The 19279-nt window shown below is 44.7% G+C and overlaps 2 protein-coding genes across 2 annotated transcripts in view; one reads left to right on the top strand and one right to left on the bottom strand.

Annotated features, from left to right (window-relative positions):
- The window catches only part of NDUFB11 (NADH:ubiquinone oxidoreductase subunit B11), a 3088-nt gene extending 714 nt beyond the window's left edge, over positions 1-2374 (bottom strand). Inside the window, exon 1 of the mRNA XM_007958790.2 lies at positions 2156-2374. Coding sequence (XP_007956981.1) covers positions 2156-2362 — 207 coding nt within the window. The 5' untranslated portion in view covers positions 2363-2374. The remainder of the gene's footprint in view (positions 1-2155) is intronic.
- A 772-nt stretch (positions 2375-3146) lies between these two features.
- The window catches only part of RBM10 (RNA binding motif protein 10), a 28440-nt gene continuing 12307 nt past the window's right edge, over positions 3147-19279 (top strand). The window contains exons 1-5 of the mRNA XM_007958791.2: positions 3147-3216; positions 5289-5430; positions 14435-14618; positions 16104-16334; positions 18456-18525. Of these exons, the coding sequence (XP_007956982.1) occupies positions 3147-3216; positions 5289-5430; positions 14435-14618; positions 16104-16334; positions 18456-18525 (697 nt within the window). The remainder of the gene's footprint in view (positions 3217-5288; positions 5431-14434; positions 14619-16103; positions 16335-18455; positions 18526-19279) is intronic.

The following is a 19279-nucleotide window of genomic DNA, read 5'->3' on the forward strand; positions in this document are numbered from 1 at the left end:
ATAGCTGGCTACACCTTATTCAAGGTTCTGGCTTAATCATCACTACCTTTGGGGGGTATTTTCTAGTCATTTTGTCTATTTAAGTTGAAGCATAGGAAATTGTAATTTTTATAGGTCAAAAATGGTTGAATATTGACAATTTTGTATGGTTCAACCTAATAAAATAACCCCCCATTTCTAAGTCACTCTCTATTCCCTTATCCTGCTTAACTCGCTTTCTAGCATTTATAATTATTTGAAATTATGTTAGTTTATCAAAGTAGTATATACTCAGATCCTCTGAGTCATATTATACTATTATCTATCACTTTACTCTATATTATGGTCTTCTGATATTTTACTTGTTTATATTCTGTCTTCCCCACTATCATGTAAACTCTATGAAAGCAAGGGCTTTGTCTGATTTCTACACTGCTGTATCCCTAGAGCCCTGAACTGTGCCTGGAATACAGAAGCCCCTCAATACATATTTACAGAATTAATGAATAATGATTAAGCATCCTATATATCAAAGCCTCTCTGCCAGAAGTTAGTACTGATGAGGTACCTATTATGTGCCAGGCCTTTTACATATACAATCCTCAACATCTCAGTGAGGTGGAAAGTGACAATACCTTCTAATGTTAACTGAATGGAACTTTGGTGGTATTTAACACAGTGGTTAAAACATTTGGCTGCTAAACAAAAGGTCAGTGGTTTGAACTCACCAGCCACTCCATGGAAGAAAGATGAGACAGTCTGCTTCTATGAAGACTTACAGCCTTGGGAACCCAATGGGGGTCGCTATGAGTCAGAATCAACTCAATGGCAGTTAGTTTGGCTTTTGGTTTAATATCAACTGAAAGGAGCTCTGGTGGATCAATGGTTAAGGCATATGGCTGCAACTAAGAGGTTAACAGTTTGAACCCACCAGCCACTCTGCAGAAGAAAGATGAGGCAGTCTGATTCCATAAAGATTACAGTCTTGAAAACCCTATGGGGCGGTTCTACTGTTCTATAGGGTCACTATGAGTTAGAATAGATTTGATGGCAGTGGGTTTGTTTTTTGGGGGGAGCTTAATGTTAACTAAGGGAGCCCTGGTAGTGCAGCGGTTAAGAGTTTATCCACTAACTGAAAGGTCGAAAGATTGACAGTTTGAACCTACTAGCCACAGTGGCGGTCTACTTCTGTAAAGATTATGGAAACCCTATGTGGCAGTTCTAGGAGCTCTGGTAGCGTAGTGCCAAAGGCACTTGACTGTGAACCAGAAGGCTGCCGGTTCAAACCCACCAGCCACTCCTCAGAAGGAAGATGGGGCAATCTACTTCCGGAAACCCAAAGAGGGGTCACTGTGAGTCAGGTCCGACTGGACAGCACATAACAACAACAATGTGGCAGCTCTACTCTGTCCTATAGGATCACTATGAGTCGGGATATACTCTGTGGCAACTTTTTTTAAAAATGGGTAACATTAACTAAGTGCTAGCTGTGCTCTGAACATTTTGACTCATTTAATTTCATGAGGCAGGTGTCGTATTACTTTCCCTATTTTACAAAGAAACTAGGGCACATGGGGTTAAGCTATTTGTCCAAGGTCACACAGGTGAGTAACTATCAGTGCCTGGAGTCTTAACCCAGGTCATCTGACTTCAAAGTATCTGCTACTAAAACAGCACAGCAGACTGGCAGATCTAGGCTCAAATACTAGTTCTACCATTTATTCAGTTATGTGAACTTAGGTAAGCTACTTAACATCTCTGTACTTCAGTTTTCTCATCTGTAAAAAGGGTACATAATAACGCCTACCTCAAAATATGGTTGTTTTGATGATTAAATGAGCTAATGTACATAAAGTGTTTAGAACACTGTCTGGTCCAGAATAAGCGCCATATAGATACTTAACATTATTGTTATTAATACTATATTGCTTATAACGTGTTTTGAGCCCTGTCATTTCAGGTTAGATTTTCTGTCTGCAAAATAAGGTCAGTTTCACTTCTGTCTGGACCTTGGATATCGGGGGACAAAGGCGAAATACATGCTAGGCAAAATTCCAAATCTTCGAGGACTTCATTGGCTGCGCAATATTCAGCCAACTAAAAACGTCCTCTACGGCGCCCCGTCCGCCAGTCCCAGATTGACCCTTCCGGCGTTCCTTTACCTCCTCCCTCTCACCTTCTCATAGAGGTTTTCGTCCTCGGGATCCGGGTCTTCCTGCCAGCGAATGGCCGGTTCCCGAAGCCGCTTCCTCGCCATGGCGGGCGGAGCAACTATAGCTCTGGAGGCACTAGATTCCCAGCGGACACGGACAGCGGGAAGCCCTCGCAGCGCCGTTGCCGCCAAAAGGCGGCGAGCACACAAACCTAACAGGCCCGCCGCCATGACAGATTTGTTCTGCAAGGTCTCAGAGGCGGGGACGGAAATGCTACTTTGCGCAGCTGCAGCTAGCCCGAGCGCGATAATTGTCGCTCCGCCCCCGCCGCACTAAATAGGTCTCAGGTCCACTTTTATTTTCAAATGAGGCTAGACACTGAGTAGACCTTTTTCCTTCCCTCTTTCATGGCTTCACGGGACCAGCTATTCTATTCTCTTCTAGGTCAAGCCAAGAAATTTCTTTTGGCTAGGTCTGCTCACTTCCTTGGTGGGAAGAAAGCGGTGACATTTGGGTGGATACTGTTCCAGCCAATCGCACAGAGATTTCCTTTGCCCTTTGGGGAAGGGGGCGGAGCTTCCTCTTGACTTTTATCTTCAAAGGAAACCAAGATTCTAAAAAACTGGCCTTGCTGGATTGGCCAATAGCTATTCTATTTCTCGACTTGCAGGCATTCACACGAAGTGTGGGGAGGTGGCATACGCTTGCCAATCAGAGGAGGCCAGGGCTGGCCGACACAGACGGTGGCCAATAGAGGAAACCCGCCAGAACGCGCTCCCTTAGTAGGTGGATGGTGGTCGAAGCGCCGGCTCTCTTCTCGTCGCCGCCATTTTGTGTTGGTGATTGCGGCCGGCTGGGAGTAGGCGGCAGTGACTTTCCTGGGGAGGGTAGCGCGCCTGGCGCTTCTCCCCTCCCCCCTCCTGCCCTTTTGCCTCTCGCCTCAGACTTAGTTGTTGTGCGAGCCGCCTCCAGCTGAGCTGGGAGAGTTGGAGGAGGTGGCGGCGGGCCGAGGTGATGTCTGGGAGCCCTTCCTTGACAGCCCGGATCGAGAAGGTGAGCTTCGATGCTGGTCGTGGGGGAGGAGGTCAGGGACGGGGGGCGTAGAGGTGGCACGAGGGCGAACTGTGGCCTGCGGAGTGTGATGTACGTGCAGAACCCAGCGATGTATGAGCTGTCTGAACCTAGAAGGGGGTGTCTTTTTTTTTTTTTTTTTTTAATGAGCGCAGAGGCGCGTGCGCGATTGGGGGACGGGATGGGTGCACGCGGGTTGGGGGAAGGGAAGGGCAAATGAGAGTGGGTTACTGTGACTTGCTGTGTTTGCGACACCGTACTTTGAGAGACGGTGTCTGCGACTTTGGTTTTTATCCATAAGGGAAGTGTGCTTTCTGCTCTGTGAGAATCTGATGCTTATCTGTCCATGGAGAATTGTTCTGTGGCTCTGGTCCTTATTCATCGCGGGGGGTAATGTCTATGTGACTCCGGTCTTTATCCTTTGGGTGTATGTCTGTAACTCTAGTACTTATCCATGGTGGGTGTCTCTGACTGGGCCTGATTCACTTGAGTGGGGAAGGCGTCCAAGGAATGTGTGCGTGATTGTTGCTCCCTTGGGGGTTTGTAATTGTGACTCTGGTGTTCATCCATCGAAAGGGGTTCCGGTGTGTGATTATGGGCATGTTTATTGTCAGTTCTAGCTGTGATTTTGACCCGTGATTATTTAGGGCTGGTTGAGCGATCTACTTCCGTAGTAATACCGCCTCAGAAACCCCAGGAGGGGTCGCTATGAGTCGGATCCGACTCGACGACAGTGGGTTTTATCTGTCACTTTGGCCCCTATCTGTGGTGGATACTAGTTTGTGACTCTGGCTCCGTTGCCAGAGTGTATTGAGGTTTTTGTATCTGCCTCTGATCCAGTAGCCACCCTGTGTGATTCTAATCCTTACCCATCTGGAGAGAGGTAGCTCTGTTTCCCTAAGGCTTGAGACAGGGAGGAAAGTGTGTGTGTGTGTGTGTGTGTGTGTGTGTGTGTGTGCGCGCGCGCGCGCGCGCACTTGGGTGAAAGGTGTAGCAGCAACCTAGTGTTGGGCAGGTGCTGGTACTGATCTGGCTTAGCCTGATTCCTTTTTAGAGGGTGGGGCCTGAAGAATTTAGGTAGTACTGACCCCTGGCTGGATCTTAAGACTCTCAGGACTCCCATAGTTTTCAAGGCAACCATGAGGATTGGGTGAGGCGACAGCTCCTTCATCCTAGCAGAATAGCACAGTACTTAAGAGCACCCTCTGAAAGGGCCCCTTTTGCCACTGAGAAAACTTGGGCTTGGAGCCCTGGGGAGAGAGCTGCCTTGGGACCTCGCTGTGTGTAAGGCTCAAGGTTGAGCCAGTTGCTGTGTGAAAGATGAGCTGGCTGGGAGCCCAGGAAAGCAGCAGCTGTCTCCTTGCCAAGTTAGCCCCTTCGCCTACCCCTAAGAGCTTTTCATGGTCCCATATCACCTTGGAGGAGTCTGTCAGCATCTTGTTGGGAAGGTGAAATGGCACCTGATGGGTGCCTAAGACTCCCACTGTTGCGAAGTCTTGTCTCAGTGCATAATGTGCCTAATTTCTGGTCATTCAGCATCCAGAGCACTTCTGGGCAGGCAGCCCCAGACTTGAGCTTCTTTACCAGTCTAAAATGGCAAAGCCATGATCACGGGATGATCCTTAGGAATGTTCTAGGTCTCTGTGCAAGCTGTTCTCTCTCTGATAAGGCCTTGCTATTACTAGGGCAGTGGGCTCTAGTCTCATGCTTGTGAGAAAAGGAATGAGGAAGCCAGGCAGGGGCTGTGTTCTCACTTTAGTTCACAGGAGCACTGTTGTTGTTGTTATGTGCCATCGAGTCGGACCCAACCCATAGCGATCCCTCCTTGGGTTTCCGAGGCAGTATCACTATGGTTGCCCAACCTTCCTTCCGAGGAGTAACTGGTGGGTTTGAACCGCCAGCCTTCTGGTTAGCAGTCAAGTGCCTTAGGCACTACGCTACCAGAGCTCCCACAGGAGCACCAGGAGTTGGGAAACAACGTCTCTGGGGTAAGGAACAGCAGAGAGCCTTGACAACTAGGGTTTCTCAAGGAGGTCTTCTCTGCCCCAACTGCCTTGACTCCTTTCTTCCCTCTCCTCTTCCCAGAGCCCCTGCAGGAGGCATCACCCAGGCTGGCAGATCATGGTGGTGGTAGCGGGGGTGGCTGGGAAGTGAAACGGAGCCAGCGGCTGAGGAGGGGCCCCACCAGCCCCCGCAGGCCCTATCAGGACATGGAGTATGAAAGACGGTAAGTTATCTCCTCCTACTCTACCAAGCAGCCTAGGCTTGTCCCCAGGTGAGAGTTGATCCAGGAAGGTGCTAGGATGGGCCTTCCAGGCAAAGGAAACAAAAGTAACAGATGATTGTTTATTTGTTGGGGGTGGTGGTGCCTTTTGTGAGCCAGGAACTGTGTAGACTCTGTGAATGCAGTGGTGAATGGGACAGATAAGGTTATAGTCCTCTCATTACTTGGAGTTTCACAAGGGAAACTGCTCATTTTATGAGTGATTACTAAACAGCATGATGGATGTCCTGGTTAGATGTGAGGGTGGAAAGGGATCAAGAGAAAGGGTGGATTTGGGGCTGATGCCAGAGTTTCCAGCTTGGGTGACCTGGATTAGTATGTGGTGCCATTCACCAAGGTGAGGGCAGCCACCACAGGAGGAAAGGAAGAGTTCAGTGTCAGATGGCTTTGGAGTTGTAGGTGGATGCACAGGAGAGTGGTCTGGACTGTAGCTTGGGATTTGGGAGGTGGGTGGGAATGGGGCCTTCAGAGTCAGAAATTTGCCCAGGACAAGTATGGGGCAGATAGTGGGAGACTCCAGGGTTGGTGATACTTGTCTGGAATTGATTCATACAATTATTTTTAACCTCTAGTATGAGCAAATAGCGGAGTGCGTAAGGCATTTGACTGCTAACCAGAAGGCTGGCAGTTCAAACCCACCAGCCACTCCTCAGAAGGAGGGTTGGACAATCTACTTCCGTAGCAATACCACCTCAGAAACCCAAGGAGGGGTTGCTATGAGTCGGATCCAACTCAACGGCAGTGTGTTTGGTTTTTTGGTTTAGTATGAGCTAAATATTGGATATCTGGTAAAATGAGGCCATACCCTCACCATCCTAGTGGGCCATCCCAGGTGCGAATGATCTATCCATGACGTTTAAAGATCGTATAGGAAAGGGGAGACCTGACTCTCCCAGAAAGCCTCTATTAAAAGTCAGACCAGGATGACTGTGAACAGAAAAATGGAAAACAACACTTGTTGGCAACAAGGATATAGAGAAATTGGAACCCTCATCAATTGCTGGTGGAATACGGATTAGCACTTAAACACAGAATTAACGTATGACTCAAAAATTCCACTCCTCAATATATACCTGATAGAATTGAAAGCAGGAACACAGATATTTGTATACAATGTTCATTGCAACGTTATTCACCATAGCAAAAAGGTGGAAACAACCTAAATGTCCATAAACAATGAATGGGTAAACAAAATGTCATATATACACACAGTGGAATATTATTCATCCGTAAAGAGTAATGAAGTTCTCATACATGCTATGACATGGCTGAATCTTGAAAACGTTAAGTCAGACACAAAAGAACAAGTATTGTGTGATCCCACTTACATAAAATACCTAGAATAGACATAAGTATAGAGACCAAAGTTAGTGGTTACTAGGGATGTGGGGGAGTGCCATTTCTTAGGGCCACTGAATTTCTGTTATGGTTGATGTACATGTAAAAAATGTTGAAACAGCAAATGTTTTGTTATATATGTTTTACTACAGTGTTTAAAAAGAGATTTATGAAAACTCAGGGAGAAAATAATTTTTTTAAATGTCTTACAAAGGGTTTCTTCCACCTTCACCCCTTCTTGAAATGTAGAATTATATTTTTTTCTGAAAAATGAACCCAAATTTGAGTGTTAACTCAGTCTTGAACTTCTTTAAAGATATCTTTTGAAAAGCATTTGATTTGGGATAGTATTAACTGCAAGTGTTCTGGGCAGTTGCTGAATGTGAGGAGGTGGCATATTTGATTCCCACTTTACCAAATAAAGCCATTGGCTTTCTTTTGGCTTTTAAAGGACCTCAAGTGCGGAAGTTTGAATTAATCATACTTTCTAGTTCAAGGTAAGTTTATTTCATAGGTCAGCACAAGGTCCTCTCTTCCATTTTTTTCTTTCTCTGTAGGCAGCTGCTCTGTCGTGTTTAATATGTTTTCTTCTAAAATACATAGTGTTGTTTTGAGTGTGTTTTTAATTTACACGAATGGCACAGTGCTACAGTCTTCATTTTTGTTCTGTTTCCTGGACTTTTTATTACTCAGTACCGTGTTTTAAATTTGTCCATATTGTGTGTATATTAGTGCTTTGCTTCTTATTGCTTCCAAAGACACAATGGGGTATGTCTGTTGCATTTTCTTTGTTCCTCTAAGAATGGATACCTGCTCTTATTTTGATGTGCTAAAATTCACCACTCTTCTGGCTTATAATTTGTGCTTTCAGAATCTTCTCTTTTTGCCCCTAGATCAAAGATTCCTTTCACTCTGTATTTTTTTTTATTTTTTTTACTTTTTGCTCTCAGGTCTTCTTCAATCCATCTAGAGTCTACTTTTGAATATGGTATGAGGTAGTTTCTGGTTTTATTTTCCTCTGTAGAATGAGCAGTTTTCCTTGTACTATGTCCTAAATAGTCCATTCTTTATTGATTTGCGGTACCTTATCTGATCTCAAGTTCCCTTATGTACATGGATCTGTCTTGAGCCATCTAATTTGTCCATTGCTCTACTTGGCCTATTCTTGTTCCAGAACTTGACTGCTTTCATTATTATGGCTTTATAAAATGCCATAATAGCTCCCTCTTTGCTCTTACTTTTCAAAGTTGATTTAGCCATTATTCTTCTATATAAAAAGTTTGTTAAGTTCCTAAAAAATATTCAAGAAGAATTTTTATTGAGATTGAATTTGGGGAGAATTGTCACCTTTTAAGTAGTCATCTCATCTAAGACGTGTAGAGAGGATATTTTATTTTATTTTTGAAAGTCAAAATTCCACTTTCATTATGCTCTAAGTCTAGATTGAGGATATTCATTATGCTCTAAGTCTAGTTTGAGGATATGACTTTAATATGTGTCTACCATGGGCATCCTTTTTTTTTAAAAAAAAAATTCTGTGTTTTCAGTGAAGACTTACACAGCAATTGAGGTTCCCATTCAACAATTTCTACACAAGTTGTTCAGTGACATTTATTACATTCTTTACAATGCGTGAACATTCTCATTATTTCCATAAGACTATTTTAAATTTCCATTAAAGTACATAAAAGTCTGAATAAATGAGAAAACAGCTGTTTCATATTATTTGTTAAAGTCATTCCTAGGTACTTCAGATGTATATGAACTGCTGTATGGAAAATGAATTTGCTCTGTAAACTTTCACCCAAATCACAATAAAAATGGAAAAAAAAAAGTAATTCCTAGGTACTTCAGTAGTTTTTGTTGACATCTTCTTTTTGTTTTATGTGTTCCAAACCGATATTTGCTGGAGTAGAGGAAAGCTATGGATATTTGTAAATTATCTTATCCCTGATGTACTCTCTTGTTATTTCTAATAGTGCATTGTTGATTCTGATGGTCTTCCTAAGTAGTTGATCATGTTATATGCTAATGCTGAGTTTCATCCTTTTCCAGTGAATCCTGTCACTTATTTTTATTGTGGTAAATATAAAGCAACAAACATTTGCTGTTTCAACAATCTTCACATATAATCTTGTCACTTCTTACTTCTTTTTCTTCACTTACAGCTTTGGCCAGGACTTTTCATACCATTTAAATAATATCAATGATACTGGGTGTACAGATTATAATTTGGTTTGGTTGGTTGTGACAGAAATCCCAAAGAATTATGGCTTAAGATAATTTTCTTTCACTTGAATTAAATCTGGAAATAGGCAGTCAGTCAGTCCAGGGCTGCTTGGTACATGGTATTCTAGGCAACTGAAGAAAGAAGGGGAATAAAAGGATATGCTTTCTCCCTCTAAAAACATTTCTTGGAAGTTTTATGTGTTATTTCTATTTACTTCCCATTGGCCAGAGCTTAGCCACATGATCTTTATTCTGAGTAGACAAGTACCCAGCTAAACACTGGGGATTCTGTTACCAAGAATATTGGAGGCCAGATACAGTAGGTATCTTTACTTTGTCCCTGAATTTAAAAGTTAAGTATGATGTGTGCTGTAAGCTTTTAGAATGTAGTCTTTCTTAAAGAAAGTTCTCTATTCCTAGTTTACCTAGATTAATCATAAATGGATATTGAATTTCATTCATGTACTTTTTTTCTCATTTTGTTCACTAATGTCATAATATATTGAATTACATCCTTGGTGTTCCTGAAATGTATGCTACTTGATCATGGTAGTGTGTGTATAACTTCTTTTTTGAAAAAACATCAAAGTTACAGAAAAGTTGCAAAGAAAATATGCTCAACTCCCACATATCCTCTATCCAGAATCACTAATTATAAACATTTTACCATGTTCACTTTATCACACTCTTTATATATAAACCACATCTTACATATTTTTTTCTGAATCATTCAAGTAGTGGCAGACGTCATGACCCCGTAAGTACTTCAGCATATATGTTCTAAGAATAAAGACTTCCTCTTACATAACCACAGTAGAGTTATCAGGAATCAGGAATATCAGGAATTTTAATATTGATAACAGCACTTTTGTATAAAGTCCCTATTCAGATGTCATATGTTGTCCCAATAATGTTCTTTATAGCTGTTTTTCCCTAATCCAGGATCCAGTCCAAGATCACACATTGCACTGAGTTATTTTGTAAATTTAGTCTCCTTTAATCTAGAACAATTCTTCAGTCTTTTGTGACCTTGACATTTTGGCCATTTTTTGTAGAATGTTAACTAATCTGGGTTTTTCTAATGTTTACTCATGAATTTTGGCAGAAAAAGTTATTTAAGTGATGTTATGTATATTTTTAAAACTTATATATATTATTTGGGATATTTGCATCTATGTTCATGAGGAAATGGTCCTCTAATTTTCTAGTTTTTGTAGTACCTATCTAGCATTGAGTCAAGGTAGCCTCATGATATTAACTGGGTAGCTTTTGTTATTTTTCTTTTTATTGGAGCAGTTTATATAAGAATTGTCTGTTCCTTGAAAACTTAGTAGAACTCAACTTTAAAAGCTCCTGGACATGCAGCTACCCAGAGGGAGCGAGTAGTTGGACCTGTGGGCTCGGGACCATAGTCACAGGGGACATCAAGCTCAATTGGCATAACACGCTACACAAAACATTGTTCCACATCCTACTTTGGTGAGTAGCGACTAGTATCTTAAAAGCTTGCAAGCAGCCATCTACATGCAACGATGGCTCTCTCCTCATCCAGAGCAAAGAAGAATGAAGAAAACCAAAGATTCATGGAAACAGTTTGTCCGAGCAACTGGTACACTATGTGATCCTCAGCCTATTCAACTGTGAGACCAGAAGAACTAGATGGTGCCTGGCTACCACCATCAACCACTCAGAGGGGGATCTATGTAGGAGATCCTGGATAGAGTTGGAGAACAATGTGGAACAAAACTCAAAATCATTTGGGGAAAAAAAGAAAAAGGGGACCAGGTTTGCTGGTCTGATAGAGCCTGATGGAACCACTGAGATTGTGGCCCCTAGCTGCCCTTCAAGGGAGCTCTGGTAGCATAGTGCCTAAGGCACTTGACTGCTAACCAGAAGGTTCAAACCCACCAGCCACTCCTTGGAAGGAAGGTTGGGCAATCTACTTCCGTAGTGATACTGCCTTGGAAACCCAAGAAGGGGTCACTATGAGTCAAGTCTGACTTGATGGCACATAACAACAACAAGCTGTCCTTCAGGTCTGGAACTAAACCCACACCTGTGGCTTCCAGCCAAACAAAAGACAGGCATATGAGCTGAACATTTACACTAGGTAGATACACTCCTTGGAGAGATCCATCATGGGAGAATAGAAGGGCTGTGTTTCCACAGGGACATAGCTCAGGAGGCAGCAGTGCATAGAGGGAAGGACACAGAGAAGAAGTAACTATGGGGAGGAAGTGGGAAGGGAGCTGTTGCATTGTGGGAAATTGTAGTCAATGTCATGAGACAAAGTGTATGTGAACTGCTGTATGGAAAGTGAATTTGCTCTGTAAACTTTCATCCAAATCACAATTAAAAAAAAAAAAAAAGACTCCTGGACATGGGTTTTTGATCCATTTTGTCTATTTCTTCTGCCAGTGTGGCATTTTATGTTTTTCAGAAATGAACCTGTTTTGTGGAGGTCCTCATGTATTGTTATTCAGTTTAGCTTTTTAGAAATACAAAGGTGTCTGTCTGCCTTTGGAAAGTGCTTAGCGGAAGTTCTCTGTGGCCAATTGAAAGTATCCTTCCTTACCCAAATCTGTTGTTCTCTTCCTGAGTTTAGGTAGCAGGAGTTAAGTATCTAAATATATTTGGTTTCTGAGTGTCACAGAGTTCAGGATTTCATCTGAAAATTCATTCTGATGACTAGAGTTCAAATAGTGAGGGATACCTATAGGAAACAAACATACGGGGGGAGGGGATGTGTATATATCAAACACCGACAGCAATTTCTTCTCTGGGAATTTATTGTTAAGGAAACAATTTGGGTTACATGAAACTCATGAAGATAGAAACTTTGTTTTGTTTACAACAGTATCCCTAGCACCTAGAATAGTGCCTGACACATAGTAAATACAACAGTAGCATTTGTTAGGTGAAAAAATGAATAAACAAACAATTGTGAAAAATTAGAGACTAACCAAAATTTTTGGAAACCAAAAATGCCTATTAGGAGGTGATTAGTTAAAATAATGATAAAATGGCATGTTCACATAATAGATTGTTGCACAGCCACTTAAATTGTGTTACAGAAGAGAATAATTTTACATTACTGCACATTTCATCAGGTGATGATGTAATTATATCTGTGGTTCTAGATGTTATGACTGTTGGAAAAATAAAGATAGTCCCTGATGCCTGTTTACTGTTTTACCCCATTTAAAAAAAATCGTGTTGTAGAAGAATGTATTTAATAATAAGGAAAGATGTTTATGATACATCATTCAGAGAAGGAGGTTACAAAATAGTAAGATCACATTTTATTATAAAAAGGGGCCTAGAGGTTCACATGAGTAATAATACCATTATTTTGCTACTGCAGGCAGCATTGTAGTATCTTTGTGTATATGTTGGAGTGTAGTTATAGGATTAGTTCTAGAAGAGAAGTTACTAGATCAAAGGATACATGCATTTACATTTTTTATCTATATCTGAATTTCCCTCTGAAAGGGTAGTATGAGAAGGCCTTCTCTCCCACACACCTTTGCCAATGCAGAATTAATTTGATCATTTCCAGTCTTCTAGGTGGAAGAGTTAAGTTATTTTTATTAATATTTCTTTAATTATGAGTCAATGATGTTGAGTCATATATTTCCTTTTCTTTGAACTGTTTATTGTCATTTTTCATTTGGATTGTTGATCTTTTCTTTGTTGACTTTACAGATTAAAGAAATTAGCCTTTTATCTTTAAAATGAGCTACAAATATTTTCCCCATTTGTGATTTATTCTTTTAACTTTACTTATGGTTTTATCCCAGTATTTTATTATGAAAACAATTCAAACATACAGCTGAGTTGAAAGAATTTTACAGTGAACACCTACCACTACCTTTAACACTTTACCATACTTTGATCATATGTTTGTTAATGGTATGTTGTGTGTGTGAAAATATACATAACAAAACATATACCCATTTTTCTACATGTATATCAGTGACACTGGTTACATTCTTTGCATTGTTACCATTCTCTCTATTTCTACCCATATTGTTTCACCATTATTAATTTAGACTCTCTGTCCTCTATAAACTTCTCTGTTTTAGAGTTACTGTTGTCAGTTTGATCTCATAGAAAATTCTTTAAAAGAGCACAGTGCTTAAGGGAAATAGTCTTTATTAGTTGAGCAAATAACAATTACTGAGTACTAGGTACTATGTTAGGAGCTCTGGTAGCATAGTGCCTAAGGCATTTGACTGCTAACCAGAAGGCTGGCGGTTCAAACCCACCAGCCACTCCTCGGACTAATCCATTTTTCCTTTGTTAATGTGAAATGTGACCATTTTTTTCATGTGTACAAATATATCTGTACATTAGATTCCCAGATGTGGAATTGTGGGTCAGTGAGTATTTAGATTTTTTAGTTTTGCCAGCTGTTGCCAAATTCCTTTCATAAGAGTTGTGCCATTTTCACTCCCACCAGCAATGTGAAAGTGCCTATTTTCTATATAGCCATGCTAACAGAGTTAGTTGTCTAACATTTGGACTTTAGCAAATCTATTGGGTTAAAAATGGTCTATCACAAGTATTCCTTACAGAATTCCAAATAAAATATGTAGATACCACTGTCATTGAGTTGATTCTGATTTACATTCACTTTATTGGACTGGGTAGAGCTATCCCATAGGGTTTCCAAGCCTGTAAGTCTTTATGGAAGTAGACTGCCACATCTTTCTCCCAGGGAGCAACTGGTAGATTCAAACTGCCGATCATTTCTTCTAAATCATCAAAGAAATGCAAATTAAATCAACTTTGAGATAATTATTTTATAGTTACTGCAGTAGGAGAAATTTTAACAAAACAACTTCCAGTGTTAGCAAGGGGGCCGTGAAACAGAGGAGCAGGGTAGCACAGTACACAGTGAGAAAGAGAGAGAGATAGGTCAGCATATACATCACCCCATAGAACCCTGCAGACCTTGTAGGATCTTCATGAGCATTTTAGTGTTTTATCTTGAAAATAAGAGGGGGAGCCATTGAAGGAAGATGTATAGTTGGGTTTGATTGGTTTTTGCCTTACGGAGCACTCACACTTGGGATACAAAGAGTGAACTAGAGGAGGCCTGGGTAGAGGTGACTAGTCAGAAGGCCACAACTGAAGTCTCAATGAAGGAAGATAGGTGCATGGACCAGAGAGGTGAGGGAGAGAATGAAGAGAAGTGGATTGGATTTGGGAGAGAGGTAGGAGTCAGCTCACCCCATGGAGTGAAGATTTTAGAAACTCTATTTGGGGGGTCAGTGGGACTGAGAACCTAGAGGAAGTGAGCAGGGATCATTCTTACCTCTTGTACCTTTTTCAGAAAGGACTGCCCTCTAATGCTTCCCCATCCTTCTTCCCCCAGTGGTGGTCGTGGAGACAGAACAGGCCGTTATGGAGCCACTGACCGCTCACAGGATGACGGTGGGGAAAACCGCAGCCGAGACCACGACTACCGGGACATGGACTACCGTTCGTATCCGCGCGAGTATGGCAGCCAGGAGGGCAAGCATGATTATGACGACTCATCTGAAGAGCAGAGTGCAGAGGTGAGGCCTGGGGAAGCCTGGGCCAGGTCTGGGTGGGAAGGGGTCCTCTGTGTCAGACTGCAGCACCATGTTGCAGGTAGCTCTTAGCTCCCATGTCTTTGGACTGTGCTGGGTGGCTTTGCCTAACGTGGAGAGTCTGTCCTTGTTCCCTCCTCTGAGTGGTCCTCTCCTGATTTGGCTTCCACATGCTTGGCTCTACCTCTGAAGGCCCCTGGCTACCACCTCTTTCCCTTCTTCCTGTTGTTCAGTGGTTCATTGAACCCTGTGGTTCATTGTAAGCCCTGTACTGCTTGTTCTCATTCCAATTTAGGACACTTGAAGAGTTTCTCATATGGGACCCGGCGTCTGGGGTTGGGAAGGCAACTGGGGGAACAGGATATCACCAAACAGAGCAGTTTGGGGAGGTCAGTCATGGGCATTCCCCATGGCAACAAGCCCCTCAGTTCTCTCCTTTGAGTTTAAGGAGTAACCAAGTCTATGTTGGATAGTTACCCCTACCTTGAGGGATGAGGATAATACTCACTATCAGGAAATCCCTGTGTGAAGAGAAGAAACAGCCTTGCCTTGCCTTGGGGGCACCCTAGTTTGATAGGACAGTCAGGGCCCTGGTCTGAATGAGCAGGTAGTTTTCCTGCCTAGTAGGGGTAGGGAGGGTACCCTTGGAACCCCAGGCCTGGGAGCCACCCTCTGGAGAGTCCAGTGCAAAGGCCCCTGTGGTGGACCACCAGCTTTGGTGGTGTCCCAGGGGATGAGAGCAGCCACACTTCCCCAGTGGCAGCTCTTGAGCTGAGCCTGGATGTCTCCAGGTGCACTGCGTGAAGCTTGGGTAGTCCCATTGGGAAGAGTGGGAGTGGGGTGCTGAGTTACCCAGCCATCCTGAGGGCCTGACCTGGTTAGTCCTAGCATGAGTTGGGTAACAACTGAGAACCCAACATCCTCAGCCTGTTTTGAGGGAGATGTGGTGATGGAGAACTGGCCCAGGCTGAGGATTAGACACTGAGGGCAGTGTCTGTGGCCCCCATACCTTTGCTAGCTGCTGCTGGCTTGCTCTGGCTGAGATTTTAAGCTGTTTCTTTTCCCACAGCATGTTTGCATAGGAGATGAGTGGCCTTTTGTGGCTTGTGGAAGAATTGTGCACATACTAGCTAGGCTGGCGAAGGAGGTGGGGAGGGAAGAACAGAGAGAATAGGGTCTAATGTGCTGACCCCAAAGGGGGCTTAAGTTGTATCTGGTGACCTACTTAACCTGTAGGAGTCGTTTCCTCTTCCACTACCACCAAAACTGTCAGCAGTCTCTCCCTGCCCCCTAGCCGCAGAAGGGTTGAAGTCCAGGGCCTGCCTACACTGTCTGCCTTGAGCCTTTAGCCAGAGCCCACCCATCCCTGGCTTTCAGAGCCTGCTTGCCTCAGAGAACCAGCGGCCAGCCCCTAGGCTCGCCCCAGACTGACTGCCCGTCTGGTGTCGCTCATCTCCTTCTGTTGGCCAGGATTCCTACGAGGCCTCCCCGGGCTCTGAGACTCAGCGTAGGCGGCGGCGGCGGCACAAGCACAGCCCCACCGGCCCACCAGGCTTCCCCCGAGACGGCGACTATCGGGACCAGGACTATCGGACCGAGCAAGGGGAGGAGGAGGAGGAGGAGGAGGATGAGGAGGAGGAGGAGAAGGCCAGTAACATCGTCATGCTGAGGATGCTGCCACAGGCAGCCACTGAGGATGACGTACGTGCCCCCCATGGCCCCGGGCAGGTGGCAGAGCAGGAGGCCAGACTGGGTCTCCTCCAGGGCCCTCAGCTTCTCCCCGACTCCCTCCCTCACCCCGAACCTCGGCACCTTTCATTCTCTCTCCCTACCCAGCTTCTGCCCCGAGCACTGATTCATCCTCTGTGGACAGGCCCCATTGTCTCCTGGTCTGGAAAGGAGGAATATTGGATAGGTCAGCTTGGCCAAGGGGTGGTGGTGGTGGTGGGTCTGGCAATTGTGGGCAAGAGAGGGAGACGTGCATTCCTTCTATACATTCCACTGGTCACCCATCCGTCCTACATTTGTTGATCGAGGGCCAGGCCCATCACTGCAGTGCTGGGTATTGCTGGTAGCAGAGATGATGTTTGTTCCCTGCCACCCTCGGGGATCCCCATGGGATTTCCTGAACTTTTCTTCTCATTCTTCCCCCACCCCCACCCCCCTTTTTTTTTTTTTTTCAGTATCATCAAATCTCATTACTGACCTGGCACCAGAGCCTTACGTTCTACCTTGACTCTTCTGGCTGCTGACAGCCTCCCCACCCTGTTTTTCTTTGTAACATTCTCTTTCATCTTCCTTTTCCCCTATTCCTTTCTCATACAGACTCCTCATAACAATCCATATACAAACCCCATGAGAGCTCCTGGACAACTAGCCTCCTTAGTAGATACCATGGTTCTGGTTGTTCCTTCCCCTACCCCCAATACCTCCCATTGAATTCTCTGTTAGCTCTCTGAAATTGCTGACCACCTATCTTGTAGCAGAGAAAATCCCACCTGTGTATTTGAGAGCTTCTAAAGATAGGCAGGGTCCCTGGCAGCTCAGTGGTTAAAGTGCTTGGTTGGCAACCAGAAGGTCAGTGGCTCAAATCCACCAGAAGCTCTGTGGGAGACAGATGAGGCAGTCTGATTTCATAAAAAGATTTACAGCCTTGGAAACCCTGTGGGTCAGTTCTACTCTGTCCTGTAGGGTTGCTGTGAGTTGGAATCGACTTGGTGGCAGTGGGGGTCTGTGTGTGTGTGTGTGTGTGTGTGTGTCTTTTTTTTTTTTTTTTAATTCCAAGGCTGGCCCACATGCTCCTGTCCAGAGTCAGACAGTAGCTGATTGCTAACATTTGCTGAGGCCACATGCCAGGCCTGATTTAATCTTCATGGTGGACCTGCAGGGAAAGTACTCTTTGTTTCCCCATCCTACAGATAAGGAAAACAAGCCCCGGGGCTGTCAAATGGCTGTCTCGGGTCCCACAACCAGTGAGTGACAGAACACAGTTGGGGTCTGAACCTAGGCACCTGGACCCTACAGCCTACATTCTTGCTGTTTCTCAAGCCCTCCCTGAGTGTTTAGACTTCCGATAGACTGTTCTGTTTATCTTTCCTTTTCATCCTGTGGAGTGTTAATCTCTTTTCTTTTGTTTAACCTGATGAGGAAACATTAGGACTTTTGCTTGAGAACATCTGACATAGGCTCCCAGTCCTCCTCAAGAGGCCCCACTGGCCTAGAGACCCTACTTGACCTGATCTAAATCCTAAATTGCCACGACAGCTTCCCTGTGGCCTACTTTTCCTTGAAACTTTCCAAAACCCCAAGCACCTCCCCAACTTACTACTACACTCATGGTGTAGGACTAGGAAGACTCCAGTCCTTCCCAGTTTGGTATTTGTGTCATGGGTCTCTTTTGATGCAATCTGGAGGGTAATGCCCTTGAGGTGGATGTGAATTTTGCCCCAGCTTTCCTTATTTCGTGACTGCCACCAAGCCCGTTATCAGATCACCCCTGCCCACCATTCATGATTTGCTGGCTTGCTTGCTCTCATTGTTCTCTGTGCCCCCAGGGGTCATCACACTGCCATCCTTTACCTTGCACTGTGCCCCTTTCTCCATTTGAGTCACTTTCTGCAAGTCTGGGGCTGAAAGCTGAGATCAGGTGCTGGGGTAGGGGTGGAGGGACTGTTGCTCAGAGAAAAGCCTGAGCAAGGAAGAGGAGACAGTGTGTGCAAATCCACGATGACCCCTTGGGGCCCTGGAGACCTCCAGCCAGCCTCAGCTATCCAGCAGCCCCACTTACGCTGAGCCTGTACCGTTCTGTATTTCCCCATATAGATCCGTGGCCAGCTCCAGTCCCACGGGGTCCAAGCACGTGAGGTCCGGCTGATGCGGAACAAATCCTCAGGTGAGCTTTTGTTCCCAGTGCCCTCCCTTCCACTGGCCAGCTTCAGCCTTCAATTCTCCGTCCTTCCTCTGCCTTCTCCCTCACCCTCCCTGCCTTCCTGCCACAGCTGGGAATGGGCAGCTTGGGGGGGTACCCTCTCTTCCTTCTTTCTCCCTCACCTGCTCTCCTCACAGGTCCACCCAGTGGCCTCATCTATGGGGCTGTCAGGGAGGGGGATACAGCTCTGAGCTGAGTGCTCCCCGGGGGCAGGGCCAGGGCCAGGCTCCGGGGAACCTCCTCTTTGGGGCTCTTGAGTATCTGAGATGGTAACCTCCCCCCTCCCAAGCACACTCTTCCCCCTCCTTTCTTCTCCATCCCCTGTCCCTCATTCCTCCCCACATTTTTCTGGTAACAGCCTCTGACCAGAAAAGTAAGTCTGATGTGGTCCTGCCTATGTACCCCAGGAGGAGAGGCAGGGGATGGCTCTTGTCTTAGGGTGCATCCCAAGGAGCAGCCAGGACTTCCTGGCCTTGCCTATTCCCTCCCTCCTTCTTGCAGGCTGCTTGGAGTTGGCCTGAGGTTAGCAGGGCAGTGGGGGAGGGAGTTGTCTCTGCAGGACCTATGACCTAGGCCCCCCAAGGCAGGCACAGTAGGGCCTCACTCTGCCTGGGCTTCTCTGTCCATCTCTCAGTCTCTCTCCTGCCCCCATGTCCATCCATATCTCTCTCTCTCTCTCTCTCTCTCTCTCTCTCTCTCTCTCTCTCTCTCTCTCTCT

The sequence above is a fragment of the Orycteropus afer genome, unplaced genomic scaffold (genome assembly GCF_000298275.1).
Source record: "Orycteropus afer afer isolate SDZICR_OR568_19922 unplaced genomic scaffold, OryAfe1.0 scaffold01132, whole genome shotgun sequence".
NCBI classification, from domain to species: Eukaryota; Metazoa; Chordata; class Mammalia; order Tubulidentata; family Orycteropodidae; genus Orycteropus; species Orycteropus afer.